General features: G+C 43.0%; 1 protein-coding gene across 2 annotated transcripts in view; it reads right to left on the bottom strand.

Annotated features, from left to right (window-relative positions):
- CRTAC1 (cartilage acidic protein 1) overlaps positions 1-23,363 on the bottom strand; it is a 130,439-nt gene that overhangs the window by 91,140 nt on the left and 15,936 nt on the right. For both annotated transcript variants that reach the window (XM_070431854.1, XM_070431853.1), the window contains exon 2: positions 23,084-23,283. In XM_070431854.1, the coding sequence (XP_070287955.1) occupies positions 23,084-23,283 (200 nt within the window). The remainder of the gene's footprint in view (positions 1-23,083; positions 23,284-23,363) is intronic.

Raw genomic sequence — 23,363 nt, 5'->3', positions numbered from 1 at the left:
GGGGAGCAAATGGCTGAAAGGACCGGTGTCATACCCTGCTGGGCATTCTGCTTGTCTCCTTTCAGGCTTCACATGACTTCCTCTGGTTGCTGGGCTACAGTGGAAGCTGGTTGGTGAGTGATTCTTCCTTTACCAGTGTTTTTTCAGTGCAATGATTTTCAACCTTTCTCATCTCATGGCATGCAAAAACTACTCAAATTCTGTAGCACACCAAATATATATATATTTTTGCCGATCTGACAAAAAATAGGTACAATTTTGATTTGTTCACATTGGATGGCTATTGTATTTTTTTTTTTTTTTTACTTGACAATCTAAGGGAAAAGAGGTCAGTGCCCCTGACTAAATAGTCAAGGCATTGCATGTTTTAAAAATTCTTGCGACGCACCGGTTGAAAATTGCTGTTTTAGAGCGTCAGGCTGATTTAATGTTAATCAGCCACGGCGGTAGAGCAGTGGTTCTCAGCCCCGGCTTCACTTTAGAATCACCTGAAGTGCTTTAAACTACTGACGCCTGGGTCCCACCCCAGTCCGATGAAATCAGAATGTCTCCGGTGGAGCCAAGCACCAGGATCTTTTTTTATAAGCTCCCCAGATAATTCTAACTCGCAGCCAGGACTGAGAACCACTGCAGTGTTCTTTGATAAGAATCACCAGGGGCACTTGTTAAAACTATCAATTTCCAGATCTCTTCTCTGACCATCCTATTAGAGAAGCTCAAGGGACCGGGGCTGTCTCTTTAACAAAAACTCTGGGTGCTGCTTCTAAGTAAGCTTGGGACCAACTGATCAAACTGCTTTGCAATTCAAATCAACCTCAGGAAAGTTCTTAAACCTCAGTTTCCTCATCTTTCAAATGGGAGGGGGATAGTTTTAAGGCGTACACGAGAAGATTCATGCAAAGTGCTCAGCACCAGGCACACAGTAGGTGCTCAATAAATATTACTTGCCACTTTCACCCTCATAGAAGGTAGGTTTTGGGAACTGTATCTAGCAAGGCACTTGCTTCCATTTCAGTTGTGGGCAAATGTTTGGGTCCTGCCTTCCCTTTAAATCAGAAACCTTGTCTCCCGTTGCTTCTAAGCACTCAGAACCTCCAATACTAAATTCTACACCCCAAGTTCCATTCTTGCCGATTGAAGGGTGGGCTTTAATCCACTATCAGTAGTGCCTGGGAGGAAGTCCTGGGATTCACTTCCAGAAAACATCACACTTAAGAAAAATGAGGGGCTAGAGGAAGCGGCCGACTCAAGTGTCATAAAAACAAATCAGGTTGGAATTGGAAGACACCTTAGATCATGTAGTCCAACCTCCTCGCGCCACAGCCAGGAGGGAGAAAGCTTTTAATTTCCAGCGAACTGACACCAACTCAGAAGGAGAGGAATTGAGACATCTATAAACCAGGGCAGAAGCTCAAAGAAATTTGGCACAACGAGATGAAAAAATGACTCCATGGAAACATCTAGCACTCCTCCAACATTTTATAACACATGTAGATTTAAGTGTCAGACACACGCGAGAAGCACACGGAGTAGCCACCAGCCCTCTTGTTGTTCCTGGGTTCAGAGCTGCTAAATAAGAATGAAGCTGTCACTTGGCTCCGGAATGAGCATTTCGGAGACCTTCTCAGTTAAGACAATTATTGAGGAACACATTTTTAACTCCATCCTGCAATATCAGACAAAAGAAATCTGCAAAAGCCCTCTGATTCTTGACAAGGTGCAGAAAATCATCAAGCAGCTGCAAAAACAAGGAAGGCATCATGAGCCCATAGAATTTCTCCTAAAATTTTCCAAATTAGGTAAAGAGAAACACGTAATTGCTCTCCCCATTCTCATCTTGAGGATCTAAAATGCTGAAAAAAATTCTTGGGTGACCCTATGGATGCTGTGATTGTGATCATTATAAGTTTTTCCTGATTATAAAAAAATATGTGCTTTATGCAAATAGTACAAAAATTGAAAATACAGAAAAGCTTAAAGAAGAAAATTAAAATCACCTCTAACTCAACCACCTGGAATAATTAATAGTTTTGTCTATTTCCTTCTAATCTTTTTTCTGTGCATATTTAAATGTTTTACAAAGCTACGACCATACTGTATAAAGTTATATTATGCTTCTTTCTCTTAATTGTGATATCATGAATATTTCCCTCATGTCCTTAGATATTCTTTGAATATAATTTTTAATGATCACATAGTATTTCATCATATTGGTGTTCTGCAATTAACAACCATTTTGTTATTAATGGGTAATAAATTTGCTTCTTTTTTTGCCATTATTAAAAGGTGAAACAAATAGCCTTGCACATAAATTTTTGATCGTATATTTCTGATTATTTACTTAGGACAGAGTTATAGAAGTAGAATTATAGAGTTAAAAGGTCTGTGTATTTTTAAGGATCTTAGTACCTTTTGACAAATTTATCTTCAGACTCTGAACTCCCACTAGCAGTTCCTGAAAATATCCACCTCTTAACATCTTTGCCCACACTGAGTAGTATAATCTGCCTAATGTTTTGCCAGTTTTGTTACTGAAAATTACAGTCTGATTTTATTCCCATCTTAAAAATTCTTAGTGAGATTGCATATTATTTTCTTGTCTCTTGTTCATTTGCGTCTATTCTTTTGTGAATTACTGATTATGATTATTTTAAAAATTCTTATATAGAGTGAAATTACACATATCACCTTATAGGAAATTCCTATACAGGACCACTCATGAGCTTTCTCCTAGCATCTGTGGCTTTAAGTCATGTAGTCTCAGACTTATGAATGGTTACTTTCACCTCTTGCAAGTGGCAAGAAAAATCCAGAACCCATAATCCTATTCTTTTTCACCTTATCTGATTTCACGAAAGCCTCTGACTCACTCAAATGATAGCTACTGTTGGAAGTTGCCCATCAATACAAAGGTCCACCAACACGTCAACATTTATTTTCTCTGTGACGCTCTACAGGCAGAAATCTTTGATCAAATGTACACTTTCAGCCCCTTCAAGGTCATCTCACTAAAGTCAAAAAGGTTGGGTTTTCATCTCAATGCTCCCTGACATTTCTTTTTCTGATGGTAAGTTATGTCACTAACCATCTTCTAGCATGAAGTTGAATCAGTCGGTGGGCAGTAAATCTGTGCTGATTCTGAGGGGAGAAGTAAAACCCACTCCGATCTAATCAAATTTAATCATCAAGCTCAAAAATGCTGCTGCTACTGCTGCTTTAATTTCAGTAACAGATCTTCACCCAACTGTCAACATCATTACCAAAACACATCAGAAAATTGGATGAAAGTGCAACACGTAGACAATCATAATCCCCCATCATCAATCTCTAGCTGTCCCCAGTTGACAATTCAGATTAGGGGTGAGCCTCTAGGGGACACACTTTGTAAATCAACTTTACACAAGAACAATATTAACCCTAGAAACACCTCAATTGTGTACATTCAGGCACTGGCCAACTGAGAAATAGGAAAGAAAGAACAACTCTTCATTTGAACAAAGTTTACTGTCTTGCCTATCTGTTATGGATGACATGACATAGCTAAGAGTTGAAGGAAATTAGAGAGCTGATGCACATAAAAAAGTTTTTCAAATATATAGAATAAATAAGCAAGCAACTTTTGACAAGCAAAAGCCAGGGGCATTGAACAATGGTGGTGAGTAGCAATTCTGCTCATAAACCAGGTGGACTTTCAATTCTAGACTCCTGAGATGAACTATATATGCGTAGAGTAGTACTGAGCATGCTCAGGAGGATGGCAGAATAATGCTTTCAAGAATAAATGTCAAATGACCATGAAACATGCCAAGGGGCAATGGTGCTGTCCACCGTGGGGAGGGAGCCCATCACTAGACTCCACTCAAAAAACCGCAGGGTGTTAGAGCTGAAAGGGAACTCCGAAATAATCTCATCCACCCACAAATACTTACTGAGCATCTACGTTGTGTCAGATACTGTGCTCACACCCAAGTAAACGGGTTCAGAGAGGTTAAATAATTTGTGCAAGGTCAGACAGATACTTAAAGCCAAGACATCCACTGAGAAACTAGCATTTCAATTTTTTATGACAAGAGATAGAAAAAGAATGTTTTGACAGAAATGAGTTGCAGAACAAAATAAATAATCCAAGACTGTCTTGGAGCCTGCCGAAAGTAGAGATTCCCTCTCTCTCCCTTTGTGGGCTGTGATCTTTGATCACAAAAAGATGGAAATTGCCAGATACCAAGATCCAAAAGTCAATTCACTCTTCCATTTTTTTTTCCTATCAAAGGAAACATCAAGAATGACCACATTTCTCCTGCCGCCTGCCTGAAAGTGTCAGGATGGTCCAGGACCCTGGACCTGGCAATGGCGTGGGGCTGGGTGACAGCGGACTTATCCATTCCTCTTGTTTGAATGAGTCTGGACACAACCAGGTGACCGCATCAAAGTGGGAGTGGGAGTGGGGGTGGGGGAGTGTTCTACCTATTATAATGTTTCAATTTGGGGCCCATAGTGTCATCCAAACATACGTGCATGCACGCACACACACACACACACATTTTTATTTGGGGGAATGTAAGGGCAAGCCTTTCCCCATCTAAGAGAAACTTACAAAGCAAGGAAGCATGACGCCTATACAAGAGGCACTAACGCAGGATTTGCTGATGGATGTTATGTGTTCTCTTGTTTTAGATTTGCAGCCCATCCTCCGCCCAAGGACACACATCCTCTTTAAGGATAATAGGTAAGAGTCACTGCCTGTTAGACCTCACCCCCTTCCAATGTGAAGGGGAAAAGCCTTACCTGGCCATGTCTACGGGATGAATTTGAGGGGGGAGTATTCTCAGGTTGTATGTAGTGGATTTTCCAAAGCGTCTTTAAAAGAAAGTCTAATTTTTAGGCTTAGAAACATGTTTCCACCATGGAGTGTGACTTTTAGATAACGAGGTGGGCTATGTAATAAATATACCAGAATATAGCCATGCAAATGAGTATCTTTCCCCTTCTAAGCAGTCATCCAGAGGTGCCAGATATTGTATTAAGGCTGCTGCCATTGTCCCAGAGACTTTGGGAACTCCCTGGAGAATTTTCTCCAAATCAATGCCACATTATTTGGAAAAAGCATAATGGTGGCAGATCCTCATCCGGTGAAGCTGGATTTTATTTTTGGAAACGGTCAAAAAGCTTTTTGGCATTTGTAGCCAAGTCTAGTGAATAACCAGCTGATTGAGCTTGTAATGTTGTTTTGGGTCCAAATTGAGGCACAGTTATAAGGTCACGTGTTGTTGTGTGGCATGGAAACAGCCCCCCAAGGCCATTTCAGATGAGGAGGCTCAGCTCTGCTGGAGTGATGGCAGCGCCACTGGACCAGGTGTCTGACCTTCCAGAGGGCTACCGAGAAGAGGAAAGCACTAATTTGGGCAGGCGCTGCTCAGTAACAGAAACGGACTCTGCCCTAACTTATGTGAAAAGGAAACGGATTGGTAGGCTATGGAGAAGCTCGCTGATTCAAAGGGAAGGTTAGGGACCAGGCTCAGAACAAGACAGGTCCTGAAGGAGCCAGGAACCTCTGACAGCCTAGCTCAGGTGCTACCGCGAAAATGACTAAATTTCAAATGTTTGTCCCATCCTTGCATTGCTCTTCCTACAATGACAGTGTCGGGGGACATTCCAGTTGGATGTGCTTAGGGCTGTGCCCACCTCTTGGCACTACTCCTTGGCATCTGATGGAAGGACCTCAGGGATCTTTTTGGCTTCTGTAGAGTGAGGGCAGGATTCCCTGGTTACCTTTTCTCCAAAACTGCCCACAAAAGGGGAGAAATAATTTCTCACGAGGCAGTGTGAGTGTTTTTAGGAAGAGAGAGTAAATACTAGGCACCAGAAAATGACAAACAGGTACCATAGTCAAGTCCCGCTATTATTACTAACTAGAGGCCGGGTGCACGGATTAGTGCACCAGTGGGGTCACTCGGCCTGGCCTGCCGGGGATGGGCCAAAACCAGCAGTCCCCCCCCCCCCCCCCCCCGAGGGATGTAGTAGTATGTGAAGCAGCAGGTGGCCGGGGAGGAGCCCGAGCCCAGGCTGGGTGCCAGCGCCACTCCTGCTCATCCAGGCCCGCTGTGCCTGCTGCTGCCACCGCTCTGTAGGCTCGCTGCCACTCTGCTGGTCTTCGGGCACCCATCCTAGGGCGATACCAGCCCACCCATGACCGAGAAGCGCCCATGACCAAGAAGCGGCTGGGGCTCGTGCCCAGTCAGTCCTGATGCTGGTCCTGATCTCGGTCCTGGTCCAGATGGGGGAGGGGCGTGCAGGGGTAGTGTCCTTGGGAGAGGCTCGCCAGCCATGAGCCTGGCGTCTGGCACAAGTTGGTCAGTTGAGTGGCAGTTCTGCTGTGGGAGCACACTACCAGGGGGCAGCTCCTGCATTGAGTGTATGCCCCCTGGTGGTCAGTGCACGTCATAGCTACTGGTCGACCGGACACTTAGGCTTTTATATATATAGATCTGCATAACGTTATGTATAAGATTAAGCTTTGCTCTATTTGTCAACATTTTTATCATTTTGTAAATTACAGTGGCCTCCTTAGCCATCTCCAGTTGTATAAGCTGATGGAGACTTTCCCCTGTGTCTATTATTGCCTAAAAACTCCATGGGTCTGTGATCTGGTCCCATCTTCTCCAGGCAGAGCCAGACTCTGTCCCTCTCCCTTGAGCACTCACGAGTCCAGTGGACAAGCTCGGTTCTTCTCCTCTTCCCAATGAAGAGAACAGGCGCTCTCCTGTCTGCATGTATGGCTGCCACAGCTGCATCGGGCAGTCACATGAAGCCACACTACGAGGCTGTGATGATGGATGAGCTGGGGCAGGAGTGAGAACAGCCTTTGGTCAACCCAAAGGTACATTTGTCTCTGCAGAGTGCCAAGGTCCCCTGTGCAGACCGAGTGTGCAGCTGGTGAGAAAGCCAGCCCCAGCCTGTACAGGGGTAAACCATCCTGCAAGTCCTGCACATGGGGGACGGCCATGTGCATGCACCAAGACCACTGTGAACATGCAAGGCCCTCTGGGCAGTGGCTGACCCACCTACCCAGCCCACCCCCACCCCCACCCTGCATGAAGATAAGATCTCATTGTGAACTGCCAAAAGCTCTGGGGAACTCATTTGACCTCAAAGTTCCTGGCCAATAACTCACTATCTCCCTGTTGAGTTTCTCCAGGAAGTTCTTCCAAGCTGGAGAACCAGCAGAGTCACAAAGCTGGCCTCCGTCTCTAAAACGCTGTTTACAGAGGCCCTGAAAGCAATCGAAGCTTCAGTGCATGGGGAAGGGGTGGGCCCTGGGAGAGAGGAAGTGTGAGGGAAGATGTGGCTGTACCCCAGCGAGGAACACTTGGGTCTCATGCAAGGGCCCAGGAGTGGGAGGAGGGCTGCTTGGGGGTGAGCTGCACAGAGGGCAGGGAGACGGGGTACACAAGCAGCCTGCCACTATACACGAGAGAGCGAAGGTGGAGGGCTGGAGCCGGAGGTCTCGGCAGGGACCCTCACCTCTCTAAGCCTCAGTTTCCTAATCTGTAAAACCAGGGCAAGACTTCCCTTTAGTGGTTTGATCAGAGGTAATGTATGCAAACCATCCAGCTCAGTGCGCACACATGGCAGGCACCCGATGAAGGGCAGCTCTGCCTTCTGAGATGCCAACGTTACATAGAGCAGTGCTTTCCAGACTTTGAGATTTCATGGCACAGTAAAATTTCAGAACCCAAACTTTGCCACACTCATGTGGGATTGCCAGTGTTTTATTTTGCCAACTCAGGACAATAAAAAATCAACAACTACCACTTACAATGCAATAACCATAAAAATATTTTTAATACAAGAAAATCTTAGAATTAAAGACATCAGTCCTGTAGATGGAATCTTTTTAGTTTATGAAAAAAATTACATCATCTTTATTTAGTTAATTTTGCTACAAAGTGAAAACAACTTTGTTCTAGACTGGCCAGGCTCAGGAACCAGCGGCAGGGAGGAAAGAGTTCGGGTCTTGGAGCCAAATAGGCCATAATCTCCTCCCAGCTCTGTCCTTAATAACTGTGTGACCTTTAGCAAGGGACCAGCCCGCTGGGTCTCACTTTCCTCCTTTATAAATTCGAAACAATAGCACCTCTGCCAATGAGGATACATGGAAAGGACAAAGCATAGAGTTTGGTACGTAGTAGGTGCTCATTAAATGCTAATGCCAGGCCCTCCCAAAATTTGAGATGACTGGGCCACTTCCAGTTTTTGAAACTCTTAGTATATAAAAAATGAAAAAAAAAAAAAAAAAAAGCTAAAACAGGATTGCCAAAATCATTCACATACTTTAAACAATATTTACATTAGAGAGAAATACTTGGAACACACCCACACACAAATACATATCCAACACATCCCATATGAATACATGAATCTCACATTTGTGAGGCGGAGGCCCTGCAGCCCTTTAGGCCTAGTTATCTCCTTCCTAAACCACAGTTCTCGCGGATGACACACTCCAAGAACTCGGACACGCCAACTTGACTCATCTCCTTTCTCTTTTGTTCCTTTTTTTCTGGCTGGAGTTCATCTGGAACATTTCTCCGGACCTCTCTACCATTAGTTCATAATTCTGAGCATGCAAATTTTCTTGGAACTCTAGCTGGTGTCTTTTTTGCATCACTGGATCTCAATAGGTTTATATATATATATATATATATATATATATATAAAACAGCTGAAATTGAGGGTTAGAAAGGAAGATAAATGGCTGCTAAAGTGGATTATTTAACTGAGGAATTATCAGGTGACCTGGAAAGGGTAAGGGGTCTGCCCGAGGCCTCTGGGGGTGGTGAGGTGATGAAGGCTTCAGTTTTTAATATACTAAGAGTCTCAAAAACTAGAAGTGACCTAGTCCTCTCAAATTTTGGCAAAGCTGTGTGAGATTTTCCCAAGTGGTGTGTGTGTGTGTGTGTGTGCATGTGCATGTATGTGCACCTTGCTTCTCAACAGAAATTCAAATTTCCTGTTTCTTTGTTTATTGCTGAGTGCCCTGTGAGAATGTCAGCTCCATAAGAGCAGGGACTGTGAATATCTTGCCCACTTCTGTGTCACTAGTGTTGAATGCAGGGGTGGACACACAGTAGGTGTTCGATGAATGTTTGCTGAGTAGGTGACTGTATCGTTGCTGTGTGTATATGCTCAGCACTTTCCCCTGTTGGATCTAGGAACAGAAGCTATCATGTTTGGAGGATCAGCATTCTCCCTTTCCCATCCAGACAGTTTCCTTGAACCACAGGGATGGGCACATACCATTCAGAATCCTTCTCTTGTAATTAATTGGAACTTTCTCTCTGGTGGTCAGGCTGGGAAGATACATGCCCAGAAGCTGCTGTGGTTTTGACTCCAGGCTTAGGGAAGAAAAATGCTCTGAAATAATTAAGCTGACAGGCCGAGATACAGAGGCAGGAATGAGAGGCAGAAAGTCAGGAAGAAAGAGAATCAGTCCATGTTTGGACTCTGTCTCCTGTCAGTCCTGACACCCCATGCTACCCTCGGGCCTGCTTTCTCGAGGCTCAGTTGATCAGATTGTCTTTGTTATGTGAGTTACCTCAACATATCTCCACTAGATCCTCTCTTTTTTTTTCATGGGGAGGAGGAGAAGTTAACAAGTGTTAGTATCTATTGCAATCAAAAGAGTTCTGAGAGCCCTGGCCAGTGTGGCTCAGTTGGCTGGAGCATTGTCCCATGCACCAAAGGGTCGTGGGTCTGATTCCCAGTCAGGAATTCTGTAGCACTTCATGAGTTGCAGGTTTGATCCCTAGTTGAGACATGTATGGAAGGCAACTGATCGATGTTTCTCTCTTACATCGGTGTCTCTTTCTCTTTTCTCCCTTTCTCTAGAATCAATGAAAAATATATCTTCGGGTGAGGATTAAGAAAAAGAAAAAAAAAAGGAGTTCTGACTAATCCAGTTTGTTAAAGATGAGAATTGACCAGAAAGTAGCACTCGGATGTTTGCTGAAAGGTAAGACTGAAAGATCTCCTGGGTGGATGTGAGGTGAGATGATAAGAAATAATGACGATGGTAATGGTAGTTAATATGGAGCACTTTCCACATCTCAGACACAGGACCAAGCGCTTTGTGTCGTTACTACCACAGGGCTATGAAGTAGGTTACTGTTATTATGACCTCTATAGATGAGGAAACCAAAACTCAGAGGCGCCAGGTAACTTGTTCTAAGGTCCCACAGCTAGGAAGAGAAGGAGCTGGAGTCTTAATGCAGGTTTGCATGACTCCATAATTTCCCTTCTATGTCCTAATTTTCCTCTCTTTCTTCTCCCACTCCCCTGTTCTCTCGTCCTTTCTCTATTTCTTGTCTGAAGTCTCTCATACTCTCTCCTTTTAATGACCTTTCTCTGGCTCCTTTGAACCCCATTTTTTTCAACAGTAAATGAGCACGTATTTTAAGACTGTGGTTTTCAACTCTTGTCAAGTATGAAGATCCCTTCTTAATGTTAAAAAATGTCCATATAATAGCAGCTGTGTTTTATTGCCTATTGATAAAACGTCCATGCACAGATGAATTCTCAGATGCCTTGTAATAACTCTGTGATCTCTAGTTTGGCACCCGCTACTTTAAAATATATGGGAGAATCCATATAACCATCCCTCTTACTGCTACCTGGTTGGTTTATTATAATATAGAAAAGGCTTATAAATGCTACTACAGAGTTCTTTTTTTTTTTTTGCCCACCCTCTGCCTTCAGGCTACTAATTTCTTCAGAAATGTGGTCTTTTTATCCCTCTTTTAATATGTTTAATTATTTAAGAAGGCATGAACTATGGTACTTACATTTTATATATCACCTCTTGATTATTCAGGGGCTGATTAATTCATAGGTTGCCCCAGTCATGTCCTTCTTTTTTCTATCTCATTTGTTTTATTATTCCATTTCTTATTAGCGTCTTTTGGCAAGAATGGACAGTGGGAATGAGAAATGGTCCTGGTTACAAATTCTGAATTCTGAAAAAAGATTTGGTTAGAGGAAGTTGAATTCTTTCCCAAAGTATGAATTTCTTTAATTCATCAGGCATATTGATTCTCTCTGAGCACCGTGAAGGCAGGATTTGCTGTTGTTCACTACTGACCTCCAGGGCTCAGCAAGGCGCCTGGCAAATGGTAGCTTAATAAAAAACTGTGGAATGAATGAATAAGAGCTGACTAACATAATAGGGGTAAATAAACTTCCTCTGAGGTGGGACATTGATTTATAGGAAACCAAGTAAAATACAAGACAACTTATTTTAGAATTGCATGTCTGCAGACAATACAATATAAAAATGTTTAAGTGACTGTGCTAAAAATTAACAACAGATGATATATAGTTCTAATTAAAAAACAAAAAATGTTCCACAGTGCCATATTATTTCATTGATGGAAAAGGGGGAAGAGAGAGAGACACTGGGTTTTCTAAGATGAGGGTTGGTCCAGGTAAATTGTTACTGTTATGTTAGGCATTACATAAATATAATCACCTTCAACACACTAACAAATGAGCATTTAGTATATGCCACGTGCTGTGATAAACAATTTACATGCCTTATCTCATTTATCTTCACCACAACCTAGGAAGTATTATTCTTTAATCAACATAAGAAAGTAACTAGTGTCCCTGAAAATTTCTTTAATGCTCTAGATTAAAATAAAATGTTAGATGCTTTTTAAAAATTATTGATTTTTAAAGAGAGAGAAACATCGATGAGAGAGAGAAACATCAATCTGTTGCCTCCCATACACACCCAGACTGGTATTGAACCCACAACCTAGGTATGTGTCCTGACCAGGAATCAAACCTGCAACCTTTTGGTGCACGGACAACACACCAACCAACTGAGCAACCTGGCCGGGGCTAGCTCTCTAGATTTTTGAACCATGCATAAACTTGTCTTTTTTTTTTTTTTTTTACTTCCAAATTTTTTAATTAAATATTTATTTTCCCATAAAATGTTAAATATCTTTGAAAGATTGACTTAGATTTTAAATAATTTTTAAAAATTTGATTTTAGAGAGGAAGGGGAAGAGAGACAGAGAGATAAACATCGATCAGTTGCCTCCTCCCCAACACACCCTGACCGACTGGGGATTGAACCTGCAACCTGGGTATGTGCCCTGACCGGGAATCAAAACCATGACCTTTCCATGTATGGGATGATGTTCCAAACAACAGAGTACACCAGGCAGCGCTGACGTAGATTTTAGAAATGTCCTTGGAAACTGGAGATATCTGTTATGTCACTAGCTCCTGCCTTTTGACATTAACAAACTGTCTGGAAAGGAAACGTTTATAATGACACTTGCCATACTTTTCAAAGTCTTCCTAATTTGTGGAAGCAAAATGGTTTGCATGTTGGTATTCAAGGTGGGAAGGCCAGGGCTCAGCCTCTGTGCCTAGGCCCCTAGTCCATAAATCTGGTGCTATCCAGGAATCAGGTGCTGAAATGTCTTTAACCAAGGCCCTCCCAGGCCAGCCAGATGGAGTAGTGGCCCATGGGGAGTTGGGGGAGTGCAGCCACTCTATAGGCTGGGGCGCCTGCAGCTTCCCAGACTCGGGAAGCAACATGCAAAGATGCTAGAGTGACTGGAATTATGGTCTATCTTATTTGGAGGGGGTTGGAGGAAATGGCTAGATTTCTTCCCCCGCCTCTTCTTCCATACTTTGCTTTAGCTTGGAGGGAAGGATATGAACAATAGATGACTGATGGGAAAGTACAATTTTTAAAAGGCTGGGAAGTGGTGCATCGTGGAGCATTTCACTGCCTCTCTGAGGTGTTAAAGAGGAACCAGGACGAACCAGGACTGGAGGCTCAATGACGGCAGTTCCTTGGGACTACTCAGTCAGCAAGCAATGATTGTGGTTTCATGAAAGGGAAATGAACACAGAGATAAGTAAGAGAAGATCAGACCTGTAACCTCATAGAGAAATTCCATACAAGGCAAAAAAAAAGCCTATTGCCACAATCTCCGATGAAATGCAGTGTTTATAAGAAGCTGGAATATTCACTGGGTAATGAACCTGATAAGTGTGCTGACCGTGAAGTGAGCATCTCCTCTATAGCTCCTATGACATTCTGCTCTGTTATTTCCACATGTGCCTTATCGCTCTCCTGACTAAGATGGCTTGAAGGAAGGGAATGTATTCTTGTATCTGCCAAAGCACTGGGCACGTAGCTATGCACATGCAGGTAGGAATGTAGGATTTATTTACTGAATTGATTGGTGCTGCTCTCAAACCTAAGGCTCTTGAAACAATCCCTTCTGAGTATAGCTAGTGCTTAATTTTTTAATAACCTAAGATCCTCCATCCATCCATAAGACTCTGGCCTATTTAATTTCATTCATTCACTGAATACTGACTATGTGCACAGGTTAGGAGAAAGTTCCTACCTTTAGGAGTCTGCAAGCTAATGTGAGAGGGGAAATTTTTGAAATAATTCTTGGTCAATGTGTGTATGTAGAAAGTTTAGTGTTTAATTAAATAACATTATGATATTTCTTTGGTTTGAGGTCCCCCCTCCCCAATAGTATCTAGCTAGCAAAACTCCTCCAGAAACACAGGTTAACACTAATTACAGATCATCAACTGCTCTTACATATTCTTAAGAATCTGTGACTAGATTCTGTGACTAGACAGCCACAGAGTCTCCTTTGGGGCTAGGTATAGTTATGCTCTGGTCTGCAACACACACCGGAGAGGGTGGTTGCTCTGGCCTACAAAGGGGCTGCCTTTGCCTAAATTTACAAGTCATTACTTTGGGCATTAGATGAGAAAAGTAGCTCTAGAAAAAGGAGGGGATGGGAGGATTTTTAGAGCATGCAAAGTGCTCCCAGAACTAAAGAAGAGTTGCAGGAGACCTATAGGTCTGGGGACGTCAGGGACAGGAACCATGGCTTTGATGCCTCCAGGATCCTCTCCTCTACTTATTTATGGATGCCATTTCCATTATCTCAGGTTCCTCATGGGTAAAAGACATGGATATACCCAGGGTGGTTTTGTGATATATCCTTACAAATAATGATTTAAGAACAAAGATAGAGGCAAAAAGTGGGATTTAGAAAACAAGAATCTTCCCTTAACCCCCCCTAAAAAAGACCCTCAACCAATCAATTTCTTAAAAAAGCAAGAATACACTACCACAGTAGGATATTTCAAAACAAGTCTCTTCATTATTTATAGGAAGAAAAATATTAACGAAGATTATGGCCTGAACAACACAATTAACAAACTTAGCAGGTATATTATACAGAATAACAGTTACCTTTCACCATCTCTAGGACCCTCAGCAGGTCTCTGGGCCTCAATTTCCCCAACTGCAAAATGGGAACAACACTATCTACAATGTTTTCATCAAATCTGAGGTGTCATCAGTGATAAGACTCACCATTATTTTTCATACCTCTAAGGAAAAAAACACAGTTAAATGCAAGCTGCCAAGTGTAGGTCACATCTCAATTTTAGTGATGTTAAAATGTGAAAAAAACATATAATTTAGATTTAACTAAATACTACATACCGTATGGGCTGCTGTGATAGTTTAAAATGAGATGATGTAAATAAAATATAAGACATATGTTCTTTCGCCCTCTGTCCCTTTATAACTTTAGTCTACAAACAGGTACACGAGGGACTGCATGGTAAAAATCTGAAGTGGGGAATGTTTGTTTTAGCTTCTTCATATCATAGCATGTTTTCCTAGATACCTGCACCACCAAAGTAACCTCTTCCTCAGAGGGAAAACTGTCATAACTACAGCATTCTTGAAAGAAAGTGACTCACCAGGTCAGGAGGAGACAGGGAAGAAGGGGTATGTGAGGGGAAATGCAAGAAAGGGAGGCCGGGTCAGATTGGCCACCCAAAGCAGAAGTGATCCGCCCAGCTGGTGTGGCTCAGTGGTTGAGTGTCGACCTGTGAACCAGGAGGTCACGGTTTGATTCCTCGTCAGGGCACATGCCAGGGTTGCAGGCTCGATCCCCAGTTGGGAGCGTGCAGGAGGCAGCCCATCAATGATTCCCTCTCATCATTGATGTCTCTCTCTCTCTCTCTCTCTCTCTCTCTCTCTCTCTCCCTCCCTCTCCCTTCATCTCTGAAATCAATAATATTGAAGTGATCCTGGGAATGGAAATGGCATGTGCTCCAAAGAGAACTATGAGGTGTGCTTGCGGTGGGGCAGGGGATGGGGGGAAGGAAGGGGGAAGAAGGCCTGTGGGCTATAAGACTACAAGCGGGGGGAGGTCGGCCCATTCTCCAGCCTGCTATGTGCCTGTGCCTTCGTTGGGAGCCTGAAGAGGGACTCAGGGGACAAGGAAGGTCTCCCAGCCAGCCCACGACTTTAAAAAAATGAGGAGAAGAGAGACTTAAAGGAAAGTCACTGGAGACAGGGCATACATCCACTTTCTGAATGGATGACAAAATCAGACTACCAAAAGCAGCTTTGCGTTTTCAGCAGAGGTAATTTTAGTCTTAATTGTATTACTATTTCGGAATGGCTTTTTATAAATACTCTTCACTACTTTGTGAAAATCCATTTTTTAAAAATGTTATTTAAAAAATAATAATTTAAAACAAACACAAAATCCAAATAAGCCTACAGGTCTCCCTGACCTGGAGAGAGGCCACCTGTCCTTCTGAGGCCGTCCTCGTGGCTCTCATCGATGTGGCTGTGTTTTCCCACCAGGGGCAGCGAGAGCTTTAACAGCTCTGAATCACTCTCCCCACCTCCAACCATCCACAGCGTCGGGTGTCACACAGTGAGCGGCAGGGTGCATTGATACTGGTGGTCAACAAGGAATAAAGGGTGATTTTAGGGATTCTTCCCCAAACTTCACATGTTCCTAAGACAGGGGATTGCCATTGGTTAAAAATAATACTTTAGTTGGTGGTTTATTAGTCTTAAATATATTCTTTTAAATAATATGCTGTGGGTGGTTTATTTATGTTACCGCTGCAAAGTTATTAAAATAATATTATTAAATTCTCTGAGGTAATGGCCATCACCTCTCTGAAAAATGACACCAAGCACCCAACCTTTCCCGACTATATTAGTTTCTTATTGCTGCTATAACAAATGACCCTGGGCTTAGAGGCATAAAAGGATACAAATGGATTATTTTACAGTTCTGCATTTTAGAAGGCCAACCGTGGCTTCACTGTGCTGAGATCCAGGTTGTGTTCTAGAGGCTCTAGGCCAGTGATGGCGAACCTGCCTGTCACTACTACCCTTTCTCTGGATAATAGTAGCTAGTTAGTGCAATGCCATTCCTGCTGTTAAAAAGAAAGCCAGATGTTTACCATCTATACCAGTGATGGCGAACCTTTTGAGCTCGGCGTGTCAGCATTTTGAAAAACCCTAACTTAACTCTGGTGCCGTGTCACATATAGAAATTTTTTGATATTTGCAACCATAGTAAAACAAAGACATATTTTTGATATTTATTTTATATATTTAATTTTTCTATATCATGTTGGTTTTTTCTCTTTAATTCTCAGGAGCCCAGGTATAGGGGGCAGTTAGGTTCAGGGCCTCAGGTCTGGTAGGGTTAAATGCCATTTAACAAAGAAAAATCAACCAAAAAAATGAGTGATAGGTTCGCCATCACTGCTCTAGGCCGTAGGAGTAAATCTGTTTCTTTACCTTTCTTAGGTTTTAGAGGTCACCCACATTCCTTGGCTTGTGGCCCCTTCCTCCACCTTTACAGCCAGGAATGGTGGGTTGAGTCTTCCTCACGTTGCATCACTATGACCCCCTTTTCCACTTCCCCTTTTCCACTTTAAGGATCCTGTGATTACATTGGTCCCACTGGGTTAATCCAGGATAATTTCCCCATCTCCATCTCAAGGTCCTTAACTTAACTATGTCTGCAAAGTCTCTCTTGCCATGTAAGGTAAAAATACTCATTGGTTCTGGGATCAGGACATGGCATCTTTGGAAGACCAATATTCTGACTACCACCCCTTGCTCTGAGCATGCGTGTGTGGCTAGGGTAATCACATAGAGGCCTCAGGCCTTTGAGCTGTCTGTGACTTAGGGTGGGGGTGGAATTTTTGTCCATTGCTTATGATTGCCCAGGGCTGGAGAAAGGGTAGGAAACCAGCCATGCATTGTTTAGTAACCTTTTTAGAAGTTTTAAGAATGGGTTAAAAAGCCCTGGCTCCTGCTCCAGCTCATGTCTTATTAGTATTCAAAATCAGGGGCAGTCCTTGCCTAACCAAGCAGAAGAACTGGCACCCCCCCTTCATTCTTCCATGATACCGACAACAATGAATTCCATGGTTAAAGAAATATATTTTTGCAGAGGAGGCTTTAGAGGAAGTTCTTCTAGCAGTTTAAATTAGAAAGTATTGAAGTTCCTCAATCCAGTTAACAGAAGCAGCTCCTTTTGCAGATGTAGAATGGGGTCCTCGTCCCTACCTGCTTCTTGAACTATTGGATCTAAATTGATGAAGTTCAGACCCTGGAGCATATATGGCTGAACACACAGTAGGTGCTTGAGCAGCAGTTGAATTCAATAATCCCAAAGCTCACCTTTTATTTCTAGGTTATGAATAAATAGAAAAAGATTAAGACTGGGAAAAAATTTGGCCATATGTATTAAGATTTGAAACATACATGTCATTCCCGGCCTTTCCACTTATTGGTATTGATCCCAGAGAAATAGTTGCAGATGTGTGTAAGGATGGACATACAGCCATGTTTGTAATGGTCACAAATTAGAGACAGTTTAAATGTTACTTGAGGAGGAGTAAAACAAATGTGGTACATTCACACAGAGCAACTTAAAAAAATAAGCCACAGCTATATGTTTGAATCATGAACATATTACACAGTGAGAAAAGCAAGTTTGGAACAATATGCATCAGTTTGATTCCTCCAAAAATTATTATATATTTTATAAGTATATATGTTACATAGAAATTTCTAGAAGTATAAACACCAAACTGAAAACAGTTGTTATTCTGGAAGAGGACAGGGATAGGCTTAGAGTACGGGTCAGGATTAGTAAAGATAGATTTTTACTTTTATCTATACCGTGTGCATTTTTTTGCAATAAAATGTATTTAAGTGCTATCAAATATAAAATATATTTTAAATTAAAAAAGAAAGATAAATTAAATGAAATAATATAACATCTTAAGCTCTAGAAACTGGTGATCAAATCTATTAAAATGTTATATTTCACAAAGCAGCAGTTAGAACTGGAGGTTCAAAATGATTTCTCCCATTTCGTTAGAAGTGTGTGTATATATGTGTATATATACATCTATACTACATATATCTAAATATATTTATATGGATGTTACATCTATCTACTACATACATACTATATATGTTATATCTACATATGTTTCATCTACCTATAGATACTTATAATAAAATGTGTAAATGCTGCTTTGGTTAAATCACAGGCAAATATCTTATTCTTTATCATTGTTTTTATTATGTATCATGGAAAAATATCTCCTATGTAATTATGATTAATCTGGTAATTGAGTACAATTTTCCTTTTAAATAATTCAGTTAACTTCAGCAAATTAAAAAAGTTTTCTGACATAGTTGCAAAATTAAGAAAAAAATGAAACCCAGCTTTCCGATACGTAGCATCCCTTTAAATGAAATCCTTCCAAGTGTGAAGAATGCATTAAGATTATATCAAATGAATGCTCTTTGGAGTCGGGGGGGAAAGATCTAAATTGTGATTTAAAGTTTACAACCACTACAATCTTTCCATTTGAGCAAAACTCCTGTTGGAAACTGACAGGGTAGGGAGGGTTCGGGGGGGTTACCTCAGACAGACCTCTGGGGATATCCCAGGAAACAAAAGCTCCTCTAAAGGAATTGTGCAAGGTTGACACCAACAGGAATTCCTTTCCAGACGACATGAAACTGAAGGTTGGGCGTTTAGTTCCACCGAGAAAAGGGGAACCAGTCCTGAAGATCCTCAATGATCTGTGCATGCGCACATTTCTCTGGGGGTGACCAAACCCTCCCCTGACTCTGCAGGGTGGAGACTGTAAACAGATTGCAATCACGCACCTGCCGGTCAATGGATAAGCTCTCCACATGCGGTGACACTCGCCCAGCTGAGGTGCGGGGAGCAGAGCTGACCCATTCCCTCCCCCCCTCCCCACAGAACAAAGGGCGGTCATTTTCTGCTCCTCCCAGAGCCAGATGTATGCACACACCGTCCATCACAATTAACTTAAGAATCAGAAACACAATACAACTCACCCACAGCATGCTCAGAATCAATGCCGTCAATACCCAGAACGAGGCTACCGAAAAGCAAAACAAAACAAACCTATTCAAAGAGTAAATACTCCAAGCAACAGGGCTTGAATCAGACACACTACAAGGTCAACAAATCCAAGACAAGTTCAAGTGTGGGCACCTTGTAAACGGAAGAGCTGGACATTATCCCAGGAGGAAAACGTAAATGCCTTCTGGGGCCAGCGAATGGGAAGGTCTGTAAGATAATAGAGAGTGAGCCTCTATTGAGCTGGACTGCAGGTGCCCCAGGTAAAAGCATTCACATTCAATTTTTTAAAATTTCAATCCCTGCTACGTGATTCTTCAACAGAGAGTCTATAATCAAACAGAGAAGAAACAGAGTTAAATATGGGTGTAGAGTAGACGAAATGGAATAAAAGTCAGTCAGAAATGTTGGCGAGGAGTGCATAGGGAATGAGAGGCAGGGCAGTGATCCTCACTGCCATTATTTGAAAGGATGGTGGCCTCTGGTTTATATCTTCAAAGGCAACAGCAAAACTAAAGTTAAAAGAAATGGCTTACACAGCTCTACTATGAGGGATCAGATTAGTCGAATAGAGTCATGACATAAGTAATTGAGCTGGATGACAGAGAGATTGCACACATTCTTATGGAAGGCTCTAAATACCTGCAGGGAGCCTCCAAAAACTATAGGTGTGGCCTAACTGGAAGGCAAGGCAGGGGTGAACCGAATGACCTCCCAAGGTCCTGATTTAAATACGTCTATATAGTCAACCCGTGGTTATCCGGCCCAAAGAGGAAGACAGTGACAAATCATCCTGAGCTGGAGATAATAAAAAGTTATATTTGCCGTTGGAATGTATTTTGGTACTTAAATTAGAACGTGACTTTCCAATGCCCTGAGAACTCACAATGCTTCATAATAGTCACAAAGAAGGCCTGACCTGGAGCTGGGAGGCTGCCCAATTTTGCCATCTTGTCCTCCATGTAACTCTTCCTCTTTGCTGGGGTGAGCAGTATCATCTTTCAGAAGAACGCCCTGCAACCCAGGCTTTCTGAAAGGGGCTGCCCGCATCACCCTGGCCCTGGGAGAAGAGACAGGGTCTTTCCCTGATCTCAGGATGATCCAGGATCAAAACCGAAGATGTTCTGTTTCTGGTTCCAGAGGATGGGTCCAAAGGGCTACCCGAACCACGGTAGGCAGCAAGCTGGACATAGATATCTACTCTAGGCTGGTTACAAATGATGGCCTAACTTCTCTACCTTAGAGGACACAAAAGCCAATTTCTGGAGAGAAAGAGCAAAAGACTTAGTTGAAAAGGAAGGTGAAACGAATGCCTGGCGTTTGGAAAGAAAGAAGCTGCACACACGGGAGGTGCCGTGGCGGTCCGGTGCTCATCTAAGGATGGTGAGATGGAGACCTGTGCTCAAAGCCCCCTGTCCAAGGAGAAAGGAGAGCATGCTCACAGTAGTAACTTGTGGGCCCAGGAGGAGGGGCAGATGGTTACCCACTGTTCTCTGTCCTCGGTCAGGCCCTAGGCTCTACAAGGGGAGGCTGGTGTTACCTAGCAGGAAGCAGGGCCAACCAGAACATCTCGAATGCATTGAAGTCCTTTAACCAGAGACTCTGGCAGAGTGGTACATGGCTGCAGGAGGCAGGACTGGGTCAGGAGCACTTCTCTCTGATTCAGAGTGAATGGACAGTCACAGGAACACAGACAAGCTGCTTGGCCTCAACCCTCCTCAGGTCACCTCGGGCCATAGGGTCATTATAACCTTTTCCATTTTTCCTTTTTCTACCATACTCTGCTCTTTAGTTTTTCCTTCTAAAAGCCCAGACCTGTGCTGGTTTAAATGTGGCTGAATAATTAAAATGAAATAAAATTCACAATGCAATTCCTCAGTCACAGCAGCCACATTTCAGGTGCTCAACCATCACAGGTGTCCATTGGATACCATCTTGGACAGTACCAACACAGAACAACTACATCATCACACAAAGTTCTACTGGACAGTTTGCTAATCCAGACTTTTAGGTCTAGAATGTAGTCCCTTCCACTCTTCACAGGGTGGAAAAAGGAACAGAAAGAAGAAATACACTTTATAAAGTATCTTTTTTATACAGCATCACTACTGATCTTCACCACTGTCCTGTGTGTAGGCGGGGGATTTCAACATGTTCGAAAGGGCCCATCTGTGGGCTATCAGGCGATAAGGTAGGGAAGGTCAGCCTATTCTCCAGCCATACCTTGTGGGAACTACATAGCTAAGTACTTTGCACAAGGCTCACAGCTACTGGATGATATGGTTAGAATTAAAACCAGGTCTTCCATTTCTAAGGTCAATGCTTTCTACTGGTATATGCAACTGCTACAATGATGTTACCTGACAGTTACTTTGGTCAGTGCTGCCATAAAAGCTCAGGCCTCCCAGAAGAAGGCTGACAGTTCCCTGTAGTGTTTTTTAATTGATTAAACTAGTGGCCCGGTGCACAAAATTCATGCACATTAAAAGGGAAGTAATTAGAGGAAATATTTTAATATTGCTATTTGCCCTTTCTGTATAATAGAAGTGTCCGGCCAGCCCCACCCCCATTGGGCGACACCAAGACCCGGCCAGCCCCACCCCCATCAAGCCCTGCTGGGCAGAGGACGCAGCTTCAGGTCCCCTGGCCCTGGTGCCGGAGCGGGAGGCATGCAGCCTCAGGTCCCGGCCCCAGCCCAGCACCATGCAGCCTCAGGTCCCTGCTGATGGGTCGATATGGCGTCACAGCATGACGACCATTTGCATATTAGCCTTTTAATATTAAGATGGTTTTTGAAGGGATAACTAAACTTTGTACAATGTATTTTAGCAGCTGTTGGGTTGGGGAGCCTTGGGGTTCAAATCCTGACTTGTCTACTTACCATTTACTTGACAGAAGGCATGCCACTCACCATCTTTGAACCCAAATCTCCTCTTCTCTAAATGGGGATGATAGTAACTTACTTTATAGTGTTGTCAGGAAGATTAAATAAGGCAATGCGTGTGAAAGGCTCAGCACAGAGCCTGGTACCTATTAGTGCTCAGTACATAATAATTATTAATGTAATTGGCAGGATTTATAATGCACTGTCCCATGCAATAAATGGCCTACTATGGAGGCTTCCGGGCGAGGAGGCATTATAGTCCCCAGATGATCTGAATCTCAGCAAATAAGGGAGTGATCAAAACCATGCCACTAGAAAGTTGTAGATCTAGGGCATGAACTCAAGTTATTTGGACTCCAAATCCTATGCTCTTCTGGCTACACAATGTTGCTTCTCAGGAGAGAAGGTAGCAGTGGGACCAGGGCATGTTTTAGAGGAAGTTTAGCTATCCCTCCTAATTCCATCTTCCTCCCTTCTTTGAAATGGACAATTAATGTTTCCGTAGTGTTATGTGAAATGCTGTGCAAAGGCAGACTGAGCATCCCCAGCTCTTAATTGTCACCATGAAGCCCCTCCTACAGAGATTCTAGAATTCCACTGATAAGGAAGTAACTACACCTGCATAACTAAGGATATGAAGAGAGTACCTTGAAGCAAAGTATTCAAATTTTCTCCCTAGAAAGTGCGTGGAATGAACACCTTTCTCGGATTTACCCTCCCCCGCCCACTGCTATAACAAAAGGCAAAGAAGTAGCACACCAGCATCCACTGAGTCCAGTGGATGAGTGAGAATGGAGAATGTGTGTTGTTGCAAGCCGTTGGATTTGGGAGTTGTCACTCAGCCTTATCACAGTAAAAGCTGACTGATGTATCTATCAGACTCAAGGTGGGAGGCACTTACCCTGCCACGACGATCTCGAAGTCCCCGTCATCGTCCACATCAGTAACTGCCACTCCATAGTTGAGCTGGGTGGGGTTGCTGTCATAGTCAGGGGGCAGAACCGAATTGGTGACTGCCGTGAACATCGGTTCAGCTCGCTGGGACCCCTCGGTGGGGGGCAGAAACCACAGCAGCAGCAGGAACGGAAACATCCTGAACATCTGAAACCAAAAGTTACACATGTTACTGAAACAGAGCCAAAGCAGCCCAGGAAAATCTAACCCCTGGTAGACCCAGAAGT

Source organism: Myotis yumanensis, unplaced genomic scaffold (genome assembly GCF_028538775.1).
Source record: "Myotis yumanensis isolate MYYU_CA2020_CCGP unplaced genomic scaffold, mMyoYum1.0.hap1 SCAF_13, whole genome shotgun sequence".
NCBI lineage: Eukaryota > Metazoa > Chordata > Mammalia > Chiroptera > Vespertilionidae > Myotis > Myotis yumanensis.
This window is presented reverse-complemented; position numbering and strand designations above follow the sequence as displayed.